The sequence below is a fragment of the Mytilus californianus genome, unplaced genomic scaffold (assembly GCF_021869535.1).
Source record: "Mytilus californianus isolate M0D057914Y unplaced genomic scaffold, xbMytCali1.0.p SCAF_4, whole genome shotgun sequence".
NCBI classification, from domain to species: Eukaryota; Metazoa; Mollusca; class Bivalvia; order Mytilida; family Mytilidae; genus Mytilus; species Mytilus californianus.
In genome coordinates, this window is record NW_026262690.1 from 57,565,316 (window position 1) to 57,585,365 (window position 20,050).

General features: G+C 30.8%; 1 protein-coding gene across 3 annotated transcripts; it reads left to right on the plus strand.

Annotated features, from left to right (window-relative positions):
* Positions 1–2,038: 2,038 nt before the first annotated feature.
* Positions 2,039–18,722, plus strand: LOC127698500 (intraflagellar transport protein 43 homolog A-like). Of its 3 annotated transcripts, none has more exons than XM_052202005.1 (10): positions 2,039–2,261; positions 4,576–4,707; positions 5,526–5,584; positions 7,936–7,971; positions 11,697–11,729; positions 13,407–13,456; positions 14,910–14,982; positions 16,569–16,644; positions 17,543–17,605; positions 18,290–18,722. In XM_052202005.1, exons 1-10 carry the CDS (start codon positions 2,151–2,153, stop codon positions 18,404–18,406), a joined length of 750 nt encoding a protein of 249 aa, XP_052057965.1. In that variant the 5' UTR covers positions 2,039–2,150; the 3' UTR covers positions 18,407–18,722. The 3 variants fall into 3 exon arrangements, with proteins under 3 accessions (XP_052057965.1, XP_052057966.1, XP_052057967.1); XM_052202007.1 differs by lacking the exon at positions 2,039–2,261 and adding an exon at positions 2,337–2,473; XM_052202006.1 differs by lacking the exon at positions 11,697–11,729 and having other exon boundaries at positions 2,043–2,261.
* The last annotated feature ends 1,328 nt before the right edge of the window (positions 18,723–20,050 follow it).

Below are 20,050 nucleotides of genomic sequence, written 5' to 3' on the forward strand. Positions count from 1 at the left end.
GATGGTGACGTTCCCTTGTCACCATCTTATGGTGTTTATATATCTCAACTTGTTCGATTCGCTCGTGTATGTAACAACGTATTTGATTTTAACGAGAGAAGTCTACTGAAAAATTATTACACCAGGGTTTTCGATATCACAAACTAGTCAAAACATTTACTAAATTTTATTATCGGTACAAGGACATCATTCGTAAATATAAATCAACATGAAGACATCTTATACGTTCAGGTATTCCACATCCAATCTTTTATGGTAGTATTCTGTACAAAGAACAAAAATGTCGTCATTCACCTCAAAAGCTAACCAAACCTTTAAACAGACTTATTCAGAAGGGATAAAGTTACGATACTGTTGTCATTAAAGATGGCATATTTTGGAATTAATATTGATTCACTCATATGGTCTTTGCATCGGAAATAAACACATTTATTCTAAAACCATTTGTTGGCATGATACGGGTTATGTTCTTCTCATATATTTTATGATGGTATGATACTAAACCCCTAACGGGATGGATTGTGCTTGATTTTCATATGATGAAGACATAATCTTTCAATCAGTTTATTTGAGGTCTGGAGCTGGTATCTCAGTAACTGCTAGTAGTCCTTTGTTAATATATGTATAATTGTCATTTTGCTTAGTTTCTTCTATTACCTATTCTGACATCGGACTCGGACTTCTTTTAAACTGAGTTTTACTGTGCGTATATTAGTTGTGTTTTTGTGTATTCTACATTGGCTATAGGTATAGGGGGAGGGATGAGATCGAACAAAACATGTTTTACCCCGCCGCATTTTTGCGCCTGTCCCAAGTCAGGAGCCTCTGGCCTTTGTTAGTCTTGTATGTTTTTTTAATTATAGTTCATTCATATGTTTTGGAGTTTAGTGCGACGTCCATTTTCACTGAACTAGTACACATTTTTGTTTAGGGGCCAGCTGAAGTCCGCCTCCGGCTGCGTGATTTTCTCGCTGTGTTGAAGACCCATTGTGGCCTTGGGCTGTTTTCTGCTCTTTGGTCGGGTTGTTGTCTCTTTTGACACATTCCCCATTTCTATTCTCAATTTTATAGTGTATTGCTTAAGTGTTATAGGGGATAAGAATAAAAAAAAAGATGTGGATCTAAGTAACTGAGACTCAACACTAAAACAAACGATGAAAAGGCAAAATTTGGTCTTCGATCGACAATTGAGAAGTGTCTATGCAACTAAGTGAATCTTAATGTTACGGTAATTTTAGGAACTTTGATGCTGCTTAGGATTTATTCAGGAGCTTGACATAGTCACCTGACTCCTGTTGAAGTCAACGAAGATGGCTTCTGCATTTATGAGTTGTTGTGTTGCTGTCTCATTAACGTTACACAACAATCTCGCCTTAATCAATATTTAATTAGAAGCAAAGATTGAACAAGCAACAGATTTTTCTATAAAATAATACATCGTATACATTTTTATTATTTGAGTAATCATGATATTTCCATGATATGCTATCTGAGGCTGTTGTTTTGTTGACATTTATCCCATATTTGTTATATTCATATTTGATCTTGTATATTTTTCTTCATTTATCACAAACATCCGAATTCTGTTGGGATTATTATTCCCTCTGATTGCGGTTTAAAACTACAAACACGTTTAACTTATGGTACTTTTTAACGAAATGATTAATAAACTCTTGTGAAAAGTACATACGTTCGTACATTGTCAAGACATATATATACCGCTTAAATCTTTACGTCAAATGTAAATCGTCCCGAATGAATATCTAGACCTCATATGTGATACTGGATATACCATGAAACACTCGAGGGAAATTCCCATGTTCTACCCGATGATAAGCCCATTCCAACATTTTGTCAATGTGTAATTGTGGCTGTTATACTATTATGGGACCAATAAATTAATTTATAAGCCACAGCTGACTGTATTGTTAATTTAAACTTTATCTACAATGTACACTTATATTATTGATCATACATGTTATCATACTTAAATAAGAACAAAAATGTTCATGACATTTAAAACAAATGTACCAAACATGTGCACACTTTATATGAAACAATTAGAAGATTACATATGCACATATTATTCAGGAAGGAAACAATGAGGAGATTAAATATGCCCCAGGACAACTATTGATTGCTAGCGTCCAATGCTTATTATGGAAAGCGCAACTAAAGTGTTAAACACAGGAATAGTGAATGTTCTTGCTTCAAATGTATCAAACAACACAGGTTTATTATTCCCACATTTTAAATTGAAGGTAAACTATTTATATTTATGACACAGTTGGACATTTTCCGGAGACAAACCGACGTCGATTTAAAATTACTTTTTTGTTAACCTTGGTTTTCTCCCTTAGATAAACACATTCCATGACAGCAGTAATTTGCAAATTGATTCAGTCGATCGCTTAAATTACCATTCATAGAAATGGCAGATGATTTTGATTTCGGCGAATCAAAGAATGCTAAAGTAAGTTTAGGTTCATACCTATCTTGGAAGACTCTTTCCGGCACGTAAAAATTATAACATGATCACGAATTTAAAATATCTGTACTTTGCCTTTGGCCTTTGCTACTGTCACATACCTACCTGTAGAATACCTGTAGAATCTTTTAAGGGCTCATGTGTAAGGAATTCAATCCTTTTTTAAGCCCAACCAAATTCGTACTTGTACTAAAAACTAAACTTATAACAATCCTGCATTTTATGGGTCCCTCTTGATCGATGAATAATTCAAATTCTAAATGGTTAATATTTAAAAAAGTCCAAATTCATCACTAGAACTGGTATTTAATTTATTCCTAATGCCAATCGACTTATATTAAGAAACAATAAAAACTTGTAGTAAAAATAATTGTCTAATTTATCACTAGAACTGGTACATAACATCTTCCCCAATGATGATCGAGTTGTATTTTGAAGTTATCAAAGGTCTTTGCAGACACAACATTTTCAGGTAAACTGTCCCAATCGTTTATAATTTGTTGGAAAAAATGTCTTAAACGAAATGATGAATTACATTCATATGGTATATCTTCAAATCCTTTCAAAATCTTAAATGTTTGTATCATGTCGCCACAACGTCTTCTATGTGCTTATGTAGGTAACTTTAAAGTTTTTAATCTGTATTCATAATTCAAGTGTCTAGTTTCAGGGAGAAGCTTGGTTGCTCTCATCTGTACCTTTTCAACTGATTCTATATCTTTACGGAGATGTGGAAACCAGATAGTATTTCCATATTCCAAGTTGGGAAGGACAAGTGCAGTACACATTTGTATATTCTCATAAAAGAGAAGTGATCCAAATAACTAAAAGTGCGGTTTATCAAGCCCAAAATACTATTGGCTTTGTTGACTTTTATGCTGGCTAAATTTTAAGTTATTTTGGAACAATAGTCCAAGGTCTTTTTCTTCATTTAATTCCTGCAACTCCGTGTCATTCATGGTATAAATATGATTTGGATTGTCTCTTCCATAATGCATCATTTTAAATTTATCAACATTAAATACCTACAGGCACTTGTTTTTTGTCGAGCCTGCGACTTTTGTTGCAAAAGCGAGACATAGCGATCCTACATTCCGGCGTCGTCAGCGGCGTCCACAAATATTCACTCTGTGGTTAAAGTTTTTGAAATTTTAATAACTTTCTTAAACTATCCTGGATTTCTACCAAACTTGGACAGAAGCTTGTTTATGATCATAAGATAGTATCCAGAAGTAAATTTTGTAAAAAAAAAAAATTCCAGTTTATCCGTATTTTACTTATAAATGGACTTAGTTTTTCTGCCAGTTAACGTTACATTCACTCTGCGGTTAAAGTTTTTAAAATTTTGATAACTTTCTTAAACTATCCTGGATTTCTACCAAACTTGGAAAGAAGCTTGTTTATGATCAAAAGCTAGTATCTAGAAGGAAATTTTGTAAAAATTTATTTCCTGTTTTTCTGTATATTATTTATAAATGGACTTAGTTTTTCTTCCAGTTAACATTACATACAGTCTGCAGTTAAAGTTTTTAAAACATTTATTAGATTCATAAATAATCCTGGATTTTTACCAAACTTGGATAGAAGCTTCTTATAATCAAAAGATAGTATCTAGAGGAAAATTTTTAATAATTTTTTCCCCATTTTTGTTGAGCCTGCGACTAACCGCAAAAGTGGGCGAGACACTGGGTTCCGCGGAACCCTTACAAATTTTTTGTCATAGTAAGCCATGTGCATATTTCTGGAAGAAAAGCAGAACTGACAATTACATTAAGAGCCAATCTGCTCGAAAACCATTCAATAGGCTCCGAACAGCTAATGCAATGTTGTCATATTGACCTGATATTTGGCATACATGATACCTTTAGATAACTACTCTCTGTGCGAAATATTTTAAACAAAATATTCAATGATTATGGAGCTTCAACTTTGTATAGCCATTTAAGGTAAAAATAAGGCTGAAAATAATGCAATTTTACCTCCCAAAGAATGCTGATGGTCATATGACCCTATATAACTGCAGGGAACTCAGATATTCCCTGACCACCCCATCTATTATGTGTCAAATAATTTTTTGTTAATTATAGGGTACTGCTAAAACAGGGAGAAGAGCCCAGCAGAAATCAGCAAATCCACCAGATGCTCCTGATTTTGAAGCTAGTGTAGAAAATTCACCAAAGGTACCAAAGTCCAGACAGCCTGCTGGAAGACAAGAACCTGTAGGTTATATTTATAGTCAGACTACATAGATAGACTATATAAAAACAATGAAACATGTTATACTCATATTACACTAAAACCAGAAAATGAATTTACATATAATTTTGTCAAATTAAGATTTATGTGGCTATCGGTCATATTGAAATGCAGATCCTGTGTCCATGCTTAGCTAACAATAATATGACAAAGCTCTGTTTAAACTTGATGTCCAGAAAAAATAGTGATCTTTGGGATTTACAGTAATGTTACACAGGGCCTAATCTAGGATTTTGAAGAGGGAGAAGTGACTTCCCCTTCCATGAGAGAGAAGGGAGAAGTGGTCCCAGTTACTGTTACATATTTAAACACATTTAATCGTGAATGTCATTGGTAGATGTATTGATTAGAAAAACAGAAAGTAAAATCAATTATTAACAAATTCTTATAAGTGAAGTATTGACACAGAATATGTATTTCAATCAAATTGTGTTGCCATTACTATCAATAATTGAAATTGATGTTGACATGTCACACCTTAAGTTAAAAAAAGTTTGTACCTGATATTGCCAGCTGGGCATGGTGTCCTATGGACTCATGTTCTTGTTCTGGCATGCACTAAGCAACATGGATTTGGTAAGTACATGTATATATAATTGATTAAATATCATCATTGTTTTACAAGTCAAAGATACTTTCTATCTTAAATGGTTGTATATAAAGAACAATGTAGATTTCTAAGTTTTAAGATTTAACACAAATCAGAAATAATTAAATCTTATATATATACTACCAAGAAAAGAATTGTCCTATCCATTTTAAATATCTGTTAATATTTCAGGATGAGCCACCAAAGCCCTCAAGAGTGTCTGGATGGGGTGAAGATAATCCTCGTAAAAGGTAAACAATATAAAGCGTTGATGCCTTAAATTGAATGTAATCAGCTACAATGATTGAATATGCAATATTAATGCAAATATAAAATTGCTTGAACTTTAGAGACAGGAGGAAAAGCAAGGGATCCCTGAACTTTTCTCCTGTTTCTAGTGAGTACAAAGGAGTAATTTTTTTATACGACCGCAAAAATTAAAAAATTTTTGGTCGTATATTGGTATCACGTTGTCGTCGTCGTCAGCGTCGTCTGAAGACAAATGGTTTCTGGATAATAACTTTAGTATAAGTAAATAGAAATCAATAAAATTTTAACACAAGGTTTATAACCACTAAAGGTAGGTCGGGATTGATTTTGGGGGTTATGGTCCCAACTGTTTAGGAATTAGGGGCTAAAAAGGGGCCCAAATAAGCATTTTTGTAGTTTCCAGACAATAACTTGTGTTAAAGTGTATGAATCTCTCTGAAATTATACCACAAGTTTCCATACTACAAAGGGATGGTTAGGATTGACTTTGGGGGGTTATGGCTCAAACTAATTAGTAATTAGGGGCAAAAAAAGGGGAAAAACAAGGGTTTTTATTTAAAAGCAGTGTAAGGGAGGTAATCCAAATCAATTAAAAGAACACTGTTTGATTACCTCCCTTACACTGCTTGTAAATTATGTAATAAGAAATGGTGATTGTCTTGAGGTGATTAGCTGTCAATTTATTTTTAGCAGTTACTATTAATTAATATTAATTTTAGCCATGACTATGTATGTCATTTTATATTTTAAAACTTTTATGATGTATTTAAATGGGTAATTATGGTTGCAAACTCCATTAGAAATTTGAATTGAGATACTGACCATATCTTGAGGGAAAGATTCTTTTTTTGGGAATAAGGGAAAGGGGGGGAGGTGAAAAAAATTGGAGGGGGGGACAATTTTTCTCATTTCAGATTTCAGAAATTAAAAGAAAATTTCTTCAAATATTTTTTTTTGGGGGGGGGGGTTAATATTAAACAGCATAGTGTATTGCACAAAAGCAAAAAACCGGGGTAAAATTTTTTTTTTTGGGGGGGGGGGTGGGTCAATTCGCAACAGCATAGTGTATTGCACGAAAGCAAAAAATTGAATATGAATTCAAATCATATAACCAATTTGAAGTTCTTTGACTACAGTTATTCTGTGTCAGAAACCTATTATGTGTCAAAAATTTAGTTACAATCCAAATTCAGACCTGTATCAAGCGTGAATATTGTGTCCATTTTGGCCCCAACTTTTCAGGGTTGGACATCTGCGGTCGTATCCAGCTGCGCTCAGCGAAGCAATTTTTTTGACATTGTACTGATAATTTTTGTTATTCTGCTGTTTTATATCTACTTAAATTTATATTTCTTGAATGTAGACCCCAATGAGGTCACTAAAAGTGAAATGTGAAGTAAACTGGATATGATTATACCCATTTGTTGATAATAGAAACAGCATTAGAAAAGTTTACAAATAATGCATCAATTATTTATGCACTTGTATTTGTGTAGTAAAATTGTTGATTGTAGGATAAGAAGAAAATTTAACAAAAGTCTTTGAGGCAGCAAACTTACAAAAAAGACTTAAAAATGAACATCATAAGGCCAGCTTATACATTTACTCACCAGATTCATATGCATAAACATTGCTTGTATGTTTAAGGTGGAAAACAAGATCACTTCATGATCAGGATAGGATTGAATCATCCTTAATTATGCTATTAACTCAAAACAAGGCCCATTTGCATCAAATGATTTTAATTCACAGTGAATGCTTCCATCCCCTTCCTTCACTAAAATTTAAGTAATGTATGAAAGCACATTGACTTGTAGCAGGTATACACATTTATTCAGTTTAATGAGCAATATAAATAAAAGGAGATATGGGATATAAATCAATGAGACAGCAACCCAACAACAACAAAAACCAACAAAAGTCCAACACACAATCAAGCACATTTGTTAATTATTTAGGTAGCTTATTGCTATAACTGTACATTCATTTACTTTTGTGGGTACCAAATTTTGTGGTTTGAGGAAAAAATGAATTTTCATAGATATTTGATTTCAATGTTTTGCCAAAGTCTTAATACCAGCCTATAGAAAATTTGTACTTCGTTCAATATTTAAATTCATGGTTCATGTTTTTGATTTGCTATTGTCTTATAAAGTTTATAAACAATATTTGGGTCTACACTAAGGAAAGACACATATACAGTTATCACATACATTTTGTACATGTACAATGTACATATAATATTTTAACATTAATTTTTTAATGGCTGATTTTGAATTTCAATGAAGTTGTTTGTAGAATGCAAAACATTTATTGCTAATTCATTTTTCAGTCGGAAACTTGGTGAAGGATTTGAAAACATTGAAGAGTAAGTGTTATTGAATAATTTGTTTACTATACAAGTAAGAATCATATCATCAAAACATTTAAAAATGTATTTACATTTGCACCATGATCAAATAAAAGTCAAAATATGTGTAGTTTAAATATCAGTAGATGAGTGCATTTTCATTTAGATGTATGTCTGAACATATATAATATGAAGAACAAGAGTATTTGTTAACTGAAACACTGGTTTGATATCCTTTAAATCAAGGTGAATTTTAGTTAAATTCCATTTAAAGTGCATTTGATGGAATATGATAATTTCATTTGTTGGAATATAGCAAAATTGTCAAAGTATTATAAATAAAGTATATGATAAATGCTACCTTGTAATGATAAAATCAGGGTTTTTTCAAATACTTTTGTTGATATACAGTTTTATAAACTGATTGATGATATCTGTTGAATGTTCAGTGTTTGCTGTGACTTACATGTAACAGGCTGTAAATATTTAGAGGCAAATAGCAACCTTCCTGACACTTTAAAAAGTTAAATATCAAGGTGAACTTTGTGTTGTTCAGTTTTCATGAAAATTTGTTTTGTTTACTGTACCAAATGACTTGAATACCATTTTAAATACGTTTTTTTATGATATAGAGTACTCATTCCAGAAAATTGATGTACAAACAACAAACAAAATCTAATGATACTTATAGCCTGAATTGTAATTTGGTACAGACAGAAACATATTTCAAAAGGAACATGTTTGGTGAACTAATAAAAAAATTGCCTTAACAAAACAAAATGAAAAAAAAATGTGTTAAAAATTGTGGACACAGGTGAAAAATATTTTCCACAAATAATTATAATATAGGCATAAGATGGGTCTTTGTTTAACGTTTGATAGGTGGTGGTTGTCCCTCATAAATGTTTACAGAAAAAAACTTCCTCTTCATTCTCTTTTGCATTTTCCTTTGAAACTTGTTTATCATTGTTTATTTTCATGTCTCCAATATTATAAAGAGAATAGTTAAGACATTACAGATTTAGGATAATGGTACTACAACAAGTAGTTAACACGGCTGCTACTGCAGAAATTTGTTTGTACACTAAAAGATCTCTGAAAGGACTAGGCCAATTTTAGTTTAGTTAGACTTGATTCCTCTCAAGGGAGTTCAGGTTCAAAGTTCGGCTCTACTTTAACTACATAACACAGTTGTACAGCACTGCTAGTCAGATCAATAGTTTGCTCCTTCAAGATTTGAATGTAGAAATTCATATCACTCATAAAAATCTAAACATACTATGTAGTATATATATATATATATATCATATTAAAGTCACAATGTTTTGTTCCTTGTGTATGATTGAATAACACTATAGTGTATTCTATTTATATTTTTAGTTTTGTTTCCACTAATTTTCTAGGTTATGTTTTTGATCTTTTCAGCAGCAAGAAGTAAGCTGCATGTTCACATATATCTAGTCAGCCGTCTGCTTCATTTACAGTCAAACTCTGCAACTTTGAACTCAAATACCTTTTAATATCTAGAATAAGGCTATATAACTCTTCATCATATTTATTTTAAGTTGAATTTAGGCACAACATAATTTAAAAATGGAAAAAAGTTGATTCAGTTCTACATTTATCATGTCTAGGGAAGGATTATAATATAGTTTTGTAATGAAGGAGGAAAGAAAATCAAAATTCTCAACTAGATAACAAGATATGTGAATAAATTTTAAAAAGGTTTGGTTTGCAAAGAAACATAAATCTTTACTTTTAGATCAATACAAGTCGTTCTAAATATTTGAGCATAGTCTAGCAGAGTTTGATTGAACTTTTCTCTATCAAGATTCTGGAAATGTTTCTCTGGAATCATGCATACAGCTCTTGCATGGAAGCAAAATTAGTCTAATATGATGTTTTAGTAAAATAAACAACAAATCTTGAAAATGCATGCAAATGGCAAAGGCAGGAGAATTCATGGTTTTACAGTCATAAATTTAATGCATATACAGTTTACCTTAAATTGTTCTAGTTTGCATAAGCTATTTATTTGATGAATGCCGGTAGATTGTATGAGGAAATACAGAATAAGACAGTTAATGTATGTTTTCACCACAGATTGAACAGTTATCTGATTACATAATCATCAATTTACCTACTTTAAGTGTGACTTTTAAGAAGAAAGTTTCAGTTGTAAATTTTGATACATAATACAGTAAACCAACAAATATTCACAAGCGATTTATGTTCATGACCTTCAGGAGAAGAAAAATATCGAAAATAGGATCTTCCTGTGTATAAATACATCAAATAAAATGAGAAAATCACAAAAATAAATCGCTGCAAAGTCTGCTAGATAGAGTTAAACGCAAAATAAAGTATTTGCGAAAACAAGTTGGTGTACAGTACAAATGTATTAATATTTTTTTGTACTTTTTATTATGGTCAATGTTTTACATAAGACATAAGATACAGTGGAAAGAAATGAAAAAATTGCCTTTGATATTTTTATTAAAAATTTAATAACTATATATATTGGTGGACGGTTGCTTTCAATGCTTATGGTTGTCCTGGTATCAATAGCTAACAAGCTATATTGAAATATTTAACCTTTTACATATTTATTTTAGTTTTTATGTTTTGTACCATAATTCATGTATACATTATATACTTTATATTATTCTTAAAGGCAAAGCTTCAAATTTATTTGAAATTTTTTTTAGGAAAACCATTCAACTTGAGAAAATACTGCAGTCTGATTTTTGTCAAATATGAGAATAACAGATTTTAATTATCATGAGATTTCAATTATATAGCCATTGCCAGGATAGAAATTGTACAAATACATGAGATCTGACAATATTTGAATTTAATTAAGCTATTTATTTATTTGAAATTTTTTTGTCCACAATGACATCATCAGAGAATTGATCTATATATTTTTTTATTTCTTTATGAATATTATTATAATATAATAGTGTCGCTGAAAAAAATTATAGCGTCGCGGTACCGCTATGCTAAAATAGCCTGGGGAGATCACTGTTATATTTGTTTAAAAAAAAGCATGATTACTTTTAACAACTTTTAAATAATTGCACCCTCTACTTGGTAAATAAGAATAAGACAGCCAACACATGGTAACATCTTTAAACCAACATTTTCTCTCTTTCTTGCTCTTTGCATGGTATGATATGCACCTGGGCTGCCTGCAAGTTTGAATTCAAGATTGAAAAAAAATGTGTACAATACATGAATTTTTACTATAGGTAATTATAATTTTGATTACTACTCATTGTCAATGAAACATTTTCTGCATGATGATAGGACTTGATAATACATTTTATGGCGGTAGATCTCTTTTTGCTATTTCGCAGAAATTAAGCAGAAAAAAATCAGCAATGAGTATTTTAGTCTTGCATAAAATGTCTTTAGATGAGTTCCACCAGATGTCCACCACAGCGTCTTGTGCAGGTGGTTGAATAGTGATTACTAACAACTGTACAAATTACAGGATTAATGTTTTGTATGCTACATAAATTTAATTTAATACATAACCTGACATACTGGTAAAAGTGTCATTTGTTTTATATGATCAACTAGTAGTGAAGCAGATAAACCAAATGTTCAACACTGCCTAGAAAAATGCTTCAGGAGACAAATTTTCAGGGGTTATGCTCAATCTATTTTCAAATATTAATTTATCACCAAAAAATATTTTGTTTATTTAAGTTCAATGATATATTTTATTCTATCCTCAGTGATGTACTAGCAGATATTGACGATATTGTTGGGTAATCTTTTACAAGTTATTTGTCGTAACTTATAATAACCTTTCTATCAACACAGTTCACTAAGAGCACCTGTCTTAATATTTTGGATATTGAACTTACCTTTTAATGTTATATTTCATAGTTTTCAATATGGCAGTATATAATTTTATTACATGAAGGTTGTCCATCGTTAATATTGAAATGAATTTGAGAAAAATGTGGGAGTTAAGTATAACAAATTGGTTAATGATAAGTAACATTATAAATTATGTTAAAACTGATGTGGACAATTATCTTGTTATAATACCTGATATTGTAAGGGAACGAAATTCTATACCAAAATAGAAAATTTTGATAATGGGGATTTTGGTAACTTAATAAACTAGATTTTACAGCTCTTTTGCTTAAAGAATATGGTGATGTATTAGCAGGTTCTGATAGAATATTTTAGATTAAATCTTGATATTAGTTCTAAGTAGAAGTTTTCAATTGGTCACAGAACACCAATTAGATAAAAATTGTTTATTTTATTTTTAATCGTAGCCTCAATAGTTTTGTATGGTGAAGAGGAATCTAGATTCATTTTAATGCTCAAAAACATAAAATCATTTGTTTTAACTGCACCTTGTCTTTATACAGAGGTCAATATGAGCTGCTGTTGTCACTTGGCATCCTTCATCTATTATTTAATTGATAGCTGTTATCTGAAACAAGCTGGAATCTTTATGATTATTTTAAAAATAGCTTCAATGTCACTAAGTCTTGTCTCTGCTGACCAACCAACATTTACATTTTCAAATATCCAGACCAAAATGCCATCCAAAATGGTTTCTACTCCCAAATCATAGTTTTACATAGGACCTTAGATGAAATATATATTTATAAAGTACCATTTTAAACCACCAGGCCAATTTTAGGCAATCTTTGCCTATATAATGCTTTGGGGTGTCTCATTTAAATTAAGCCAAATTATTACATTTACCAACTGACTTGACCTATGTTTTAATTTTCAAACAGAACGAAGCATTAAGCATTGAAAAGTGATAACGCATATGTTATTCCCATGAACAGCTCTGATAAAGTTGTACCTAAAAAAAAAACTTGTTTGGCTAAAAGACTAAGGTCAGCAATACATGCTCAGAGGATTTGATTTATGTGTAATGAGGGAATAAAGGAAACCTTTAGATACACATTTAACTCAATTACTTATGATTTAAAAAAAAGTTTATTTGCTTCCTTTTTTTGTCTATATTTTCTTACATTTATTTACTAAGAAATGCACCTTATTTTGTTGTGTGATTTTGTTTAAATGCCGAGCGTGATTCCTGTTTGACCTTTTTTTCCTCCATTACATTATGACCCAGTTTGTTGCAATTTGTTTTGTGTTTTAGCTAATTTAAAATCGTATTTTTATTAATTTTATGCTAAAGTTTTAATTAACCAAGTTGTATTTTTTTTAATGCTGTTTTTGAATATGCATAATCTTCATCGTAACATTGCCAAATGACATCAAAAGAGCAGTTTAAGATAAGAGATGGTCATAACATGAATATATAAGAAAACATTGAATACATGCATTTTATAAGATAATTATAATCATCAATAGGTACCTTTTATAACAAAGGATTGTTGATACTGTATCAGAACAAAAATAGCCATAGGTAGTTTTTTAGTCGCAGAATAATTTTATATTTTCAGTGAGAGATTAAGACCTAGAACTCCTGAAGATGATAATGAATCTGATACAGGTATGATTATAAGAACACTTACATGTTCAGTTTTGAAAAATACTTAGAAAGTGTAAGAAATACTGAAATTTCTTTATTGACATTTATAACTTGCATGTTGCATGGAAGATGGAAGATTCAGTTTTATTGTTTTATCTGTCTTTTAAATCAGTGTAGCATCATTGCGGTATTATGCTTTTTTCTTTAGGTCTGTTGTGGTTTATGTTCCTTGAGCAACAACAAAGTCTGATTTTTTTAGAAACAACAAAAGTGGCTTCAGAATTTATTGGTCTATATGACATAATTGTGTTTTTTTAATTTACAATGAAAAAAGGAAGACTTTTATTGATGATTAGAATTTTTACAAGGTTCCAGTTAAGATATAGTGTATAAAATTCAACTCCATTTTATGAGAAAAAAAAAACATTACATTTACATATTTTTACTCCTATTTGTTTGTAAGTACAAAAGATTCATGGAGATCAACTTTCTGTTGAAGCTGATACACTAAGTTTTATTTTTAGATTCAATTATTGCTTTTGATGCCAATTTTTTTATTTTTAGCTCTGATAATTTCCACTTGTGGGCTTTCCGGGTTAAAAAGAAAAAAAAAATGATGATTTTCATTACTAGTTACTCCAATATCAATATGACAATAGTGTTACTGTATAGTATTGAACTATTTCCTGTTTAATATTAAAGTGCACTACTACCTGGTATTTGTAAATGGTTCAATAATGCTTTGTGATCTGGATGTGATAAGCTGATATAACAAGAGTTTATAAGGGGGTTTTGCAGTTCCTGATAGGGTAGTAATATTATTAGTTACATAGTGTGCTATCGACCTTATACAATTTACAGGGTGAGTAAATTCCATATGGGGTGAGAGCGAATATCGAACCTCATATGGAATTTACTGACCCCTATATGTATCGTATTAGGTCACTAGCACACTGTGTAATGAATTTATCTTGCCGACTATCTTAATATGTGGCATTTAGACTAGTGGCCTATCAAAGTGATCAAGTCTTCAATAAAAGAACCTACTTCCACTGGTCTATACAAAAACAAATGCCAACAAGAATAACTTGTGAGCTTTTAATGTGTTTTCTGCATTTATTTCAATTGTTCATCATCAATTTCTTAGTCTGTTGAAACTTTTCAGATTTTTTCTAAATGCCGTGTTGTTTTTTCAAAGGGATGTAACACCACTACTAACCGTGTATTGAAATAAACCACGCCTACTTACCCCATATGAAATATACACGGTCTCCACATGGTTGCTTTTAACCAATGATATTCCTAGAAATGTATAGGAGGTAAGATAATGATAGATATTGTCTCTTGAAAAATACAATTCTCACTAACATGCTTGTTCAATATCAACAGTATGATATACTCTGCATTTTATAGAAACATATTTTGGATATAAATATGATCAGTTTTCTTTATACAATTTATTTGTCTTTTTTAGATATACCTGTTATACCAGACCTAGAAGAACAACAAGATGATGATATGACAGTCAAAGTAGCTATAGCTCCAAAGTAAGATTTCATCACGTTATATCATTTATCTGGTATACTGTAAATTCGGAAATTATTTGGATGTTTTTATTATTGTGAAAAATGTGACAGGGTTGTAATCGCAATAATTTATACTCGCATTTTTGATTTTTTTTTATATGATGAAGCGGTATTTTTCTCAGTATCGCAAAAATAATAATAGCATTTTGGTCTAAAATCACAAAATCACAATAATAAATACAAACAATAATTTCTGAATTTACAATACTATATAATGCTGTTATATAACTTTAGTGAGCAAGCAAATTAATGTTTGAGTTGGCAATTATCTGAGCTAAGAATTAAAAACTTTGAGAAAGATAACAGTGGTTTGTAGATACCTGTTATCTATGTACTAGAGCTCAGAGAAGATGATTTGTATAAGGCATTGTTTAGATAAAGGTCAAAAGGAACTTTCTAACATTGCCATTGTAAATGTAAAAATCAGCTAATTTAAAATTGCTACAGTGAACTGCAAGTGGACCTATGACAGCAGACCATCAGATGGAATAAATTAAATACAGAGGTCTTATTAAGTATGCAGCTGTCAATAAGAATAAGTGCAGTAAACCTAGTATTGAACAACTTCAATTAATAGTTTTACATATTGATACAAAATAAATATATAAATGTTCCCATTTCAACTTCAAACTATTTTGACATTTAAAATAACTAAAGAAAAAATGTAAGATTCACATTTGAATAAGCTTTTTGACCTCTCTTACACTATTAGGACAGATCTATATACAGAGCATGTAAACTATCAACTTTGATAGTTTCAGATGAATCTTAATCCAGAAAAGCAATTCAGATGCACCAAATTCAAAATCTATCACTTATACAAAATGTAAAATACTAAATTACATTTTTGTGATAAGTTAATTGTAATATATGTAAATATACAATTTTATCAAGGTTTACTAGGTTATATACTGCAGGTGTGATATTTGGGAAGTCAAATTGCATTGACCATATATTCATTTGAAATATACATTCACTGACTGTGTATCGCCTTGTTTATGACGTTGACAATGCATTTTGTAGAGTTGTATTTATGATGTCAATACAGTTTCGCGGAAATTTTACGTTGTCCACTCCAAATTAAAAAACGATGGTTTTTACCCTAAATATTTCATTTGGAACAGTTATAGGAGTTGCAGTATATAAAGAATAACCATACATTGTCTTGAAATATAAATTTTATTTGTATTCTGCTCAAATCAGGATAGAAATGCTCGGCAAAGCCTCCCTTTCTACTTGTTTCTTAGCCTTGTACAAATAAATTTATATTTCGAGACAATGTATCGTTATTCTATATATAACATGTTAGTGTAAACAACACTTTACTATGTTATAACATGTTAGTGTAATCAACCCTTTACTATGTTATAACATGTTAGTGTAATCAACTCTTTACTATGTTATAACATGTTAGTGTAATCAACCCTTTACTATGTTATAACATGTTAGTGTAATCAACCCTTTACTATGTTATAACATGTTAGTGTAATCAACCCTTTACTATGTTATAACATGTTAATGTAATCAACCCTTTTCTCTTATTTCAGTGTTGCAGTAAACAGAGTTGCAACCTACAGAGAACTTGATAATGACCTTTTAAGACAAGCAGCTTTTACAACTCTGGTATAACTATGATGATTTGTAGAAGCTTTACCCTGCCACATACTTTTAAATACATTTGATTTTGTCCATGTATTTATAGGCTCTACAACCTCTGCATTTTATATAATTTGTATCTGCTTTGGTGTAAATTTTATCTGTGGTTTAACTTTGTCAAAATAAAAGATATACAAAGAGTGAAAACTACACAAGGTTTTATTATTTTAGTCTTAATAAATCTACTTTTCTAGTGGTAGTAAATCCTTGTACCCTGGATCAATTTTTAGTTAGAGGTTTCCAAAAAAAGCAACTCGTAAAAATTATACTTTATTTACAAATCAGACTTATCTTACTGACATTGATTTAAATGAATTTGTCTGAGGTAGTGGACCATTTTTTTCGTAATAATAAATTATTTTACCAGGGTATTCTTTTGTGAGTTCACTTACAGTTCTTCATGTTGTTTATTTAAACACTTTCGTAGAAACCTCTAATCACGTTTTTAATGCTTTGCTATGCCAACCTTATAAACAGTGTCTTAGCTTTGACTTCATAAAGTATTTTTTTAAAAAGTAAGTAAGTAAATAGTTTATTGAAGTGTCACATATTGATTGACATAAAAATAATTAGACATTCAATGCAGACAAAGCTGGAAAGTTGATTACAAACACAAACATTTACTTTCCATCAGAATTTTTATAAAAACATATAGTCTACATAAACATATTATGCCATAAGACTTATTTTTACCTTCAAAATTTAAACTTCAATTTTTTCAAATGCTAGGCAATGCTTGTGATTGAAAATTAAACAGTTTCTCTTTTTAAAAAATATTGTATCTAACTGAATGGAGTGGTAGAATTTGCATGTAGCAAAATGAAAATTAAGATAAATACTTATAACTCATGTTGTTATTTTACAGGATAATGATATAGATCTTAAGTTACTGACTAAGAATTTATCTACAGAAGCAGATTTAATAGAGGTGAGTGTAACTCATGACACAAAATCCCTTCATTCACTAAATTATTTTCATGTAAAGTTACTTATCATGTATGACTGTTATAGCTAGGTTAACCTAAACTTATTACTGGTCATGAGCAGAAAATGTCAGGGATATTCCAGAAAAAAATGTAAAAGGGGTTGGAAGGCAGTTTGTTTCAGCACCCGCCACCCAGACAATTGTAATTGAGAATCATAGTGCATTATACATGTGAAAAGTTGCTCTGATACCTAACAACCATGTATTATTAATATAAAGTGCCTTTCACCACCCCCCCTGAATAGCCCTCAGGAAAATCAGTTTTTTTGTCTCCCAGACAGTGATGAGAACATGTAAGTTGTTAGCCTAAGATATTATGAAAACTTGTACAGAAAAATTGACACACAATACTAAGCTAAAAGAGTGGGAAAATAACCATCAACAAAAAAATGCAGCTATATCATTTATAATGTGTTTAGGGAAGGGTTTTGACAGTTGAATGAAAAAATATAAAAGGACACAATTATATATTTAAGGAATAACAGTACAATTCAATATTGTGACTTAATCATAACTTATGATTTGACAGTAAATTTCATCTAATGTAAACAATTGTTACATAAGTATTGCATTGGAATCATTGATTATAGTACTGTTAAGCTGCACCTTGTCAATTTTTACTTGTAGGAGGACAAGCCTTGGGACTGGGACAGACTATTTACAGAAGTGACGTCAGAATTGTTATCACAACTAGACAATACAGAAGAAACAAGTGATAACCAGGAAATCAATCAAACTGTGTGATATTGTTGTTATTTTTTTATTATTATTTATATTATTATTTTTAATGAGAAGGCATTGGAAAAATAATGGAAGGGACTAAAATTCAAAAATCACGATCATGTGATATTGAAAATTTCCACAACTTTCCTAATTTAAATATAATTCTGTAAAGAAATTGGTTTGTGGTAAAATGTCACTGATTGTTGTGTGGAGATTCTTTGAAGAGAAGATTTAGATAACATGTCATGTAACATTTTAACAGAAACTCTTCTTGTTAGATCCGTCCAACATAATATTTTCATGTACTACAACAATAAATTCATATGATACTGTATAACTGTTGTATATCAATTACAAGGCAAAGATTTATTTACCTCTTTCAATGACATAAATATTTTCACTCATCCTCAATAAATTGTGTTTTCACTACCATTCCATAAAAGACACATGGTTATTTAATGTCTCCTTTACCAAAAAAATTACTGACCATGAAACATAAGTGTATTATCCTTGAATGGTAACAGCATGAACTAGTCGTAGGTTGCACTTCTGTAAATATAGACAATGCAATTTGCCATAGGAAATCCTTTTTACGACTAAAATTGTGCCACTTTTACTATGAAGTTTCCTGAAAAATTATATCTTAGAATGGAAAGTTCATATGCACTACTTTTTTGTGCAAAGTCAAAAACAGGGTTGTGCGGCTTATTTTGAACATTTATATCCCTCGAACTTCAATGAGGTTAAATTTCTTTTAAAATTCTGTACGTCCCCCTTCCCGATTACTTTTAGTCTTCCAGAAAATTCATTTTGACGGCTATCCAACTGTCTTTATACTGGTAAAATTCCCAAACTCTATGGAATGAAACATGGAGATCATATCTTAGAACTAGTAGGTAAACAAAACAAAATATCAATGAATATTAAGTATTTCCCAAACAAGGTGTGGTTTGTGAATCAGCTGTATTTACAAAGTGCAACCTGTACAAAGCTTTGTATTTCTAGTTTCCATCTGGTTGTCATTTAAGTCATTATAATGGTTCAAGGCTTAATATGATTAAGTTTTCATTATGAGGTGTTTTTTTAGAGACCAAGTACAACATTTAGTCTGTAGATGATTTATCAAGAGACCATGCCAGTTATTGTTGATTGCATTCCAAATATTTGTGGACAGTTTTTGTAGAATCACTCATTTACTTTAAGTAACAAGCTACTCTATAATTGGATTTAAGCTCACCAGGCCGAAATTTTCAGTGTTAACTATTGTGATCACTTAACAGGCTATTGATAACCGTAAATGAACAACTTAGACCACTTGGTTGCTGAGGCCCTTTAATTTTTACAACTGTTTTTAAATGAAACATGGTGAATTTGACCACTTGGTCCAATCTCCCTTGGGAAATTTTGTTAATAAAGTTTTAAATGATCCTGCCTGTCAACCCAAATGTTTGCCAATGTTATAAATAGAACAAAAATTGTGCCCCCCCCCCCCCCCCCCCCCCCCCCCCAAAAAAAAAAGAAGGTAAACAAATCACTCCTACAAAGAGGACTAAAGCGTTCTGCAAATTTGAATTATCTGTAGATCTTGTCTTGCTGATCATTTTTGCTATTGAAAATGTCTATCTATGTTTGAAAGTTTTCAAGATAATAGACAAAACACTTTAA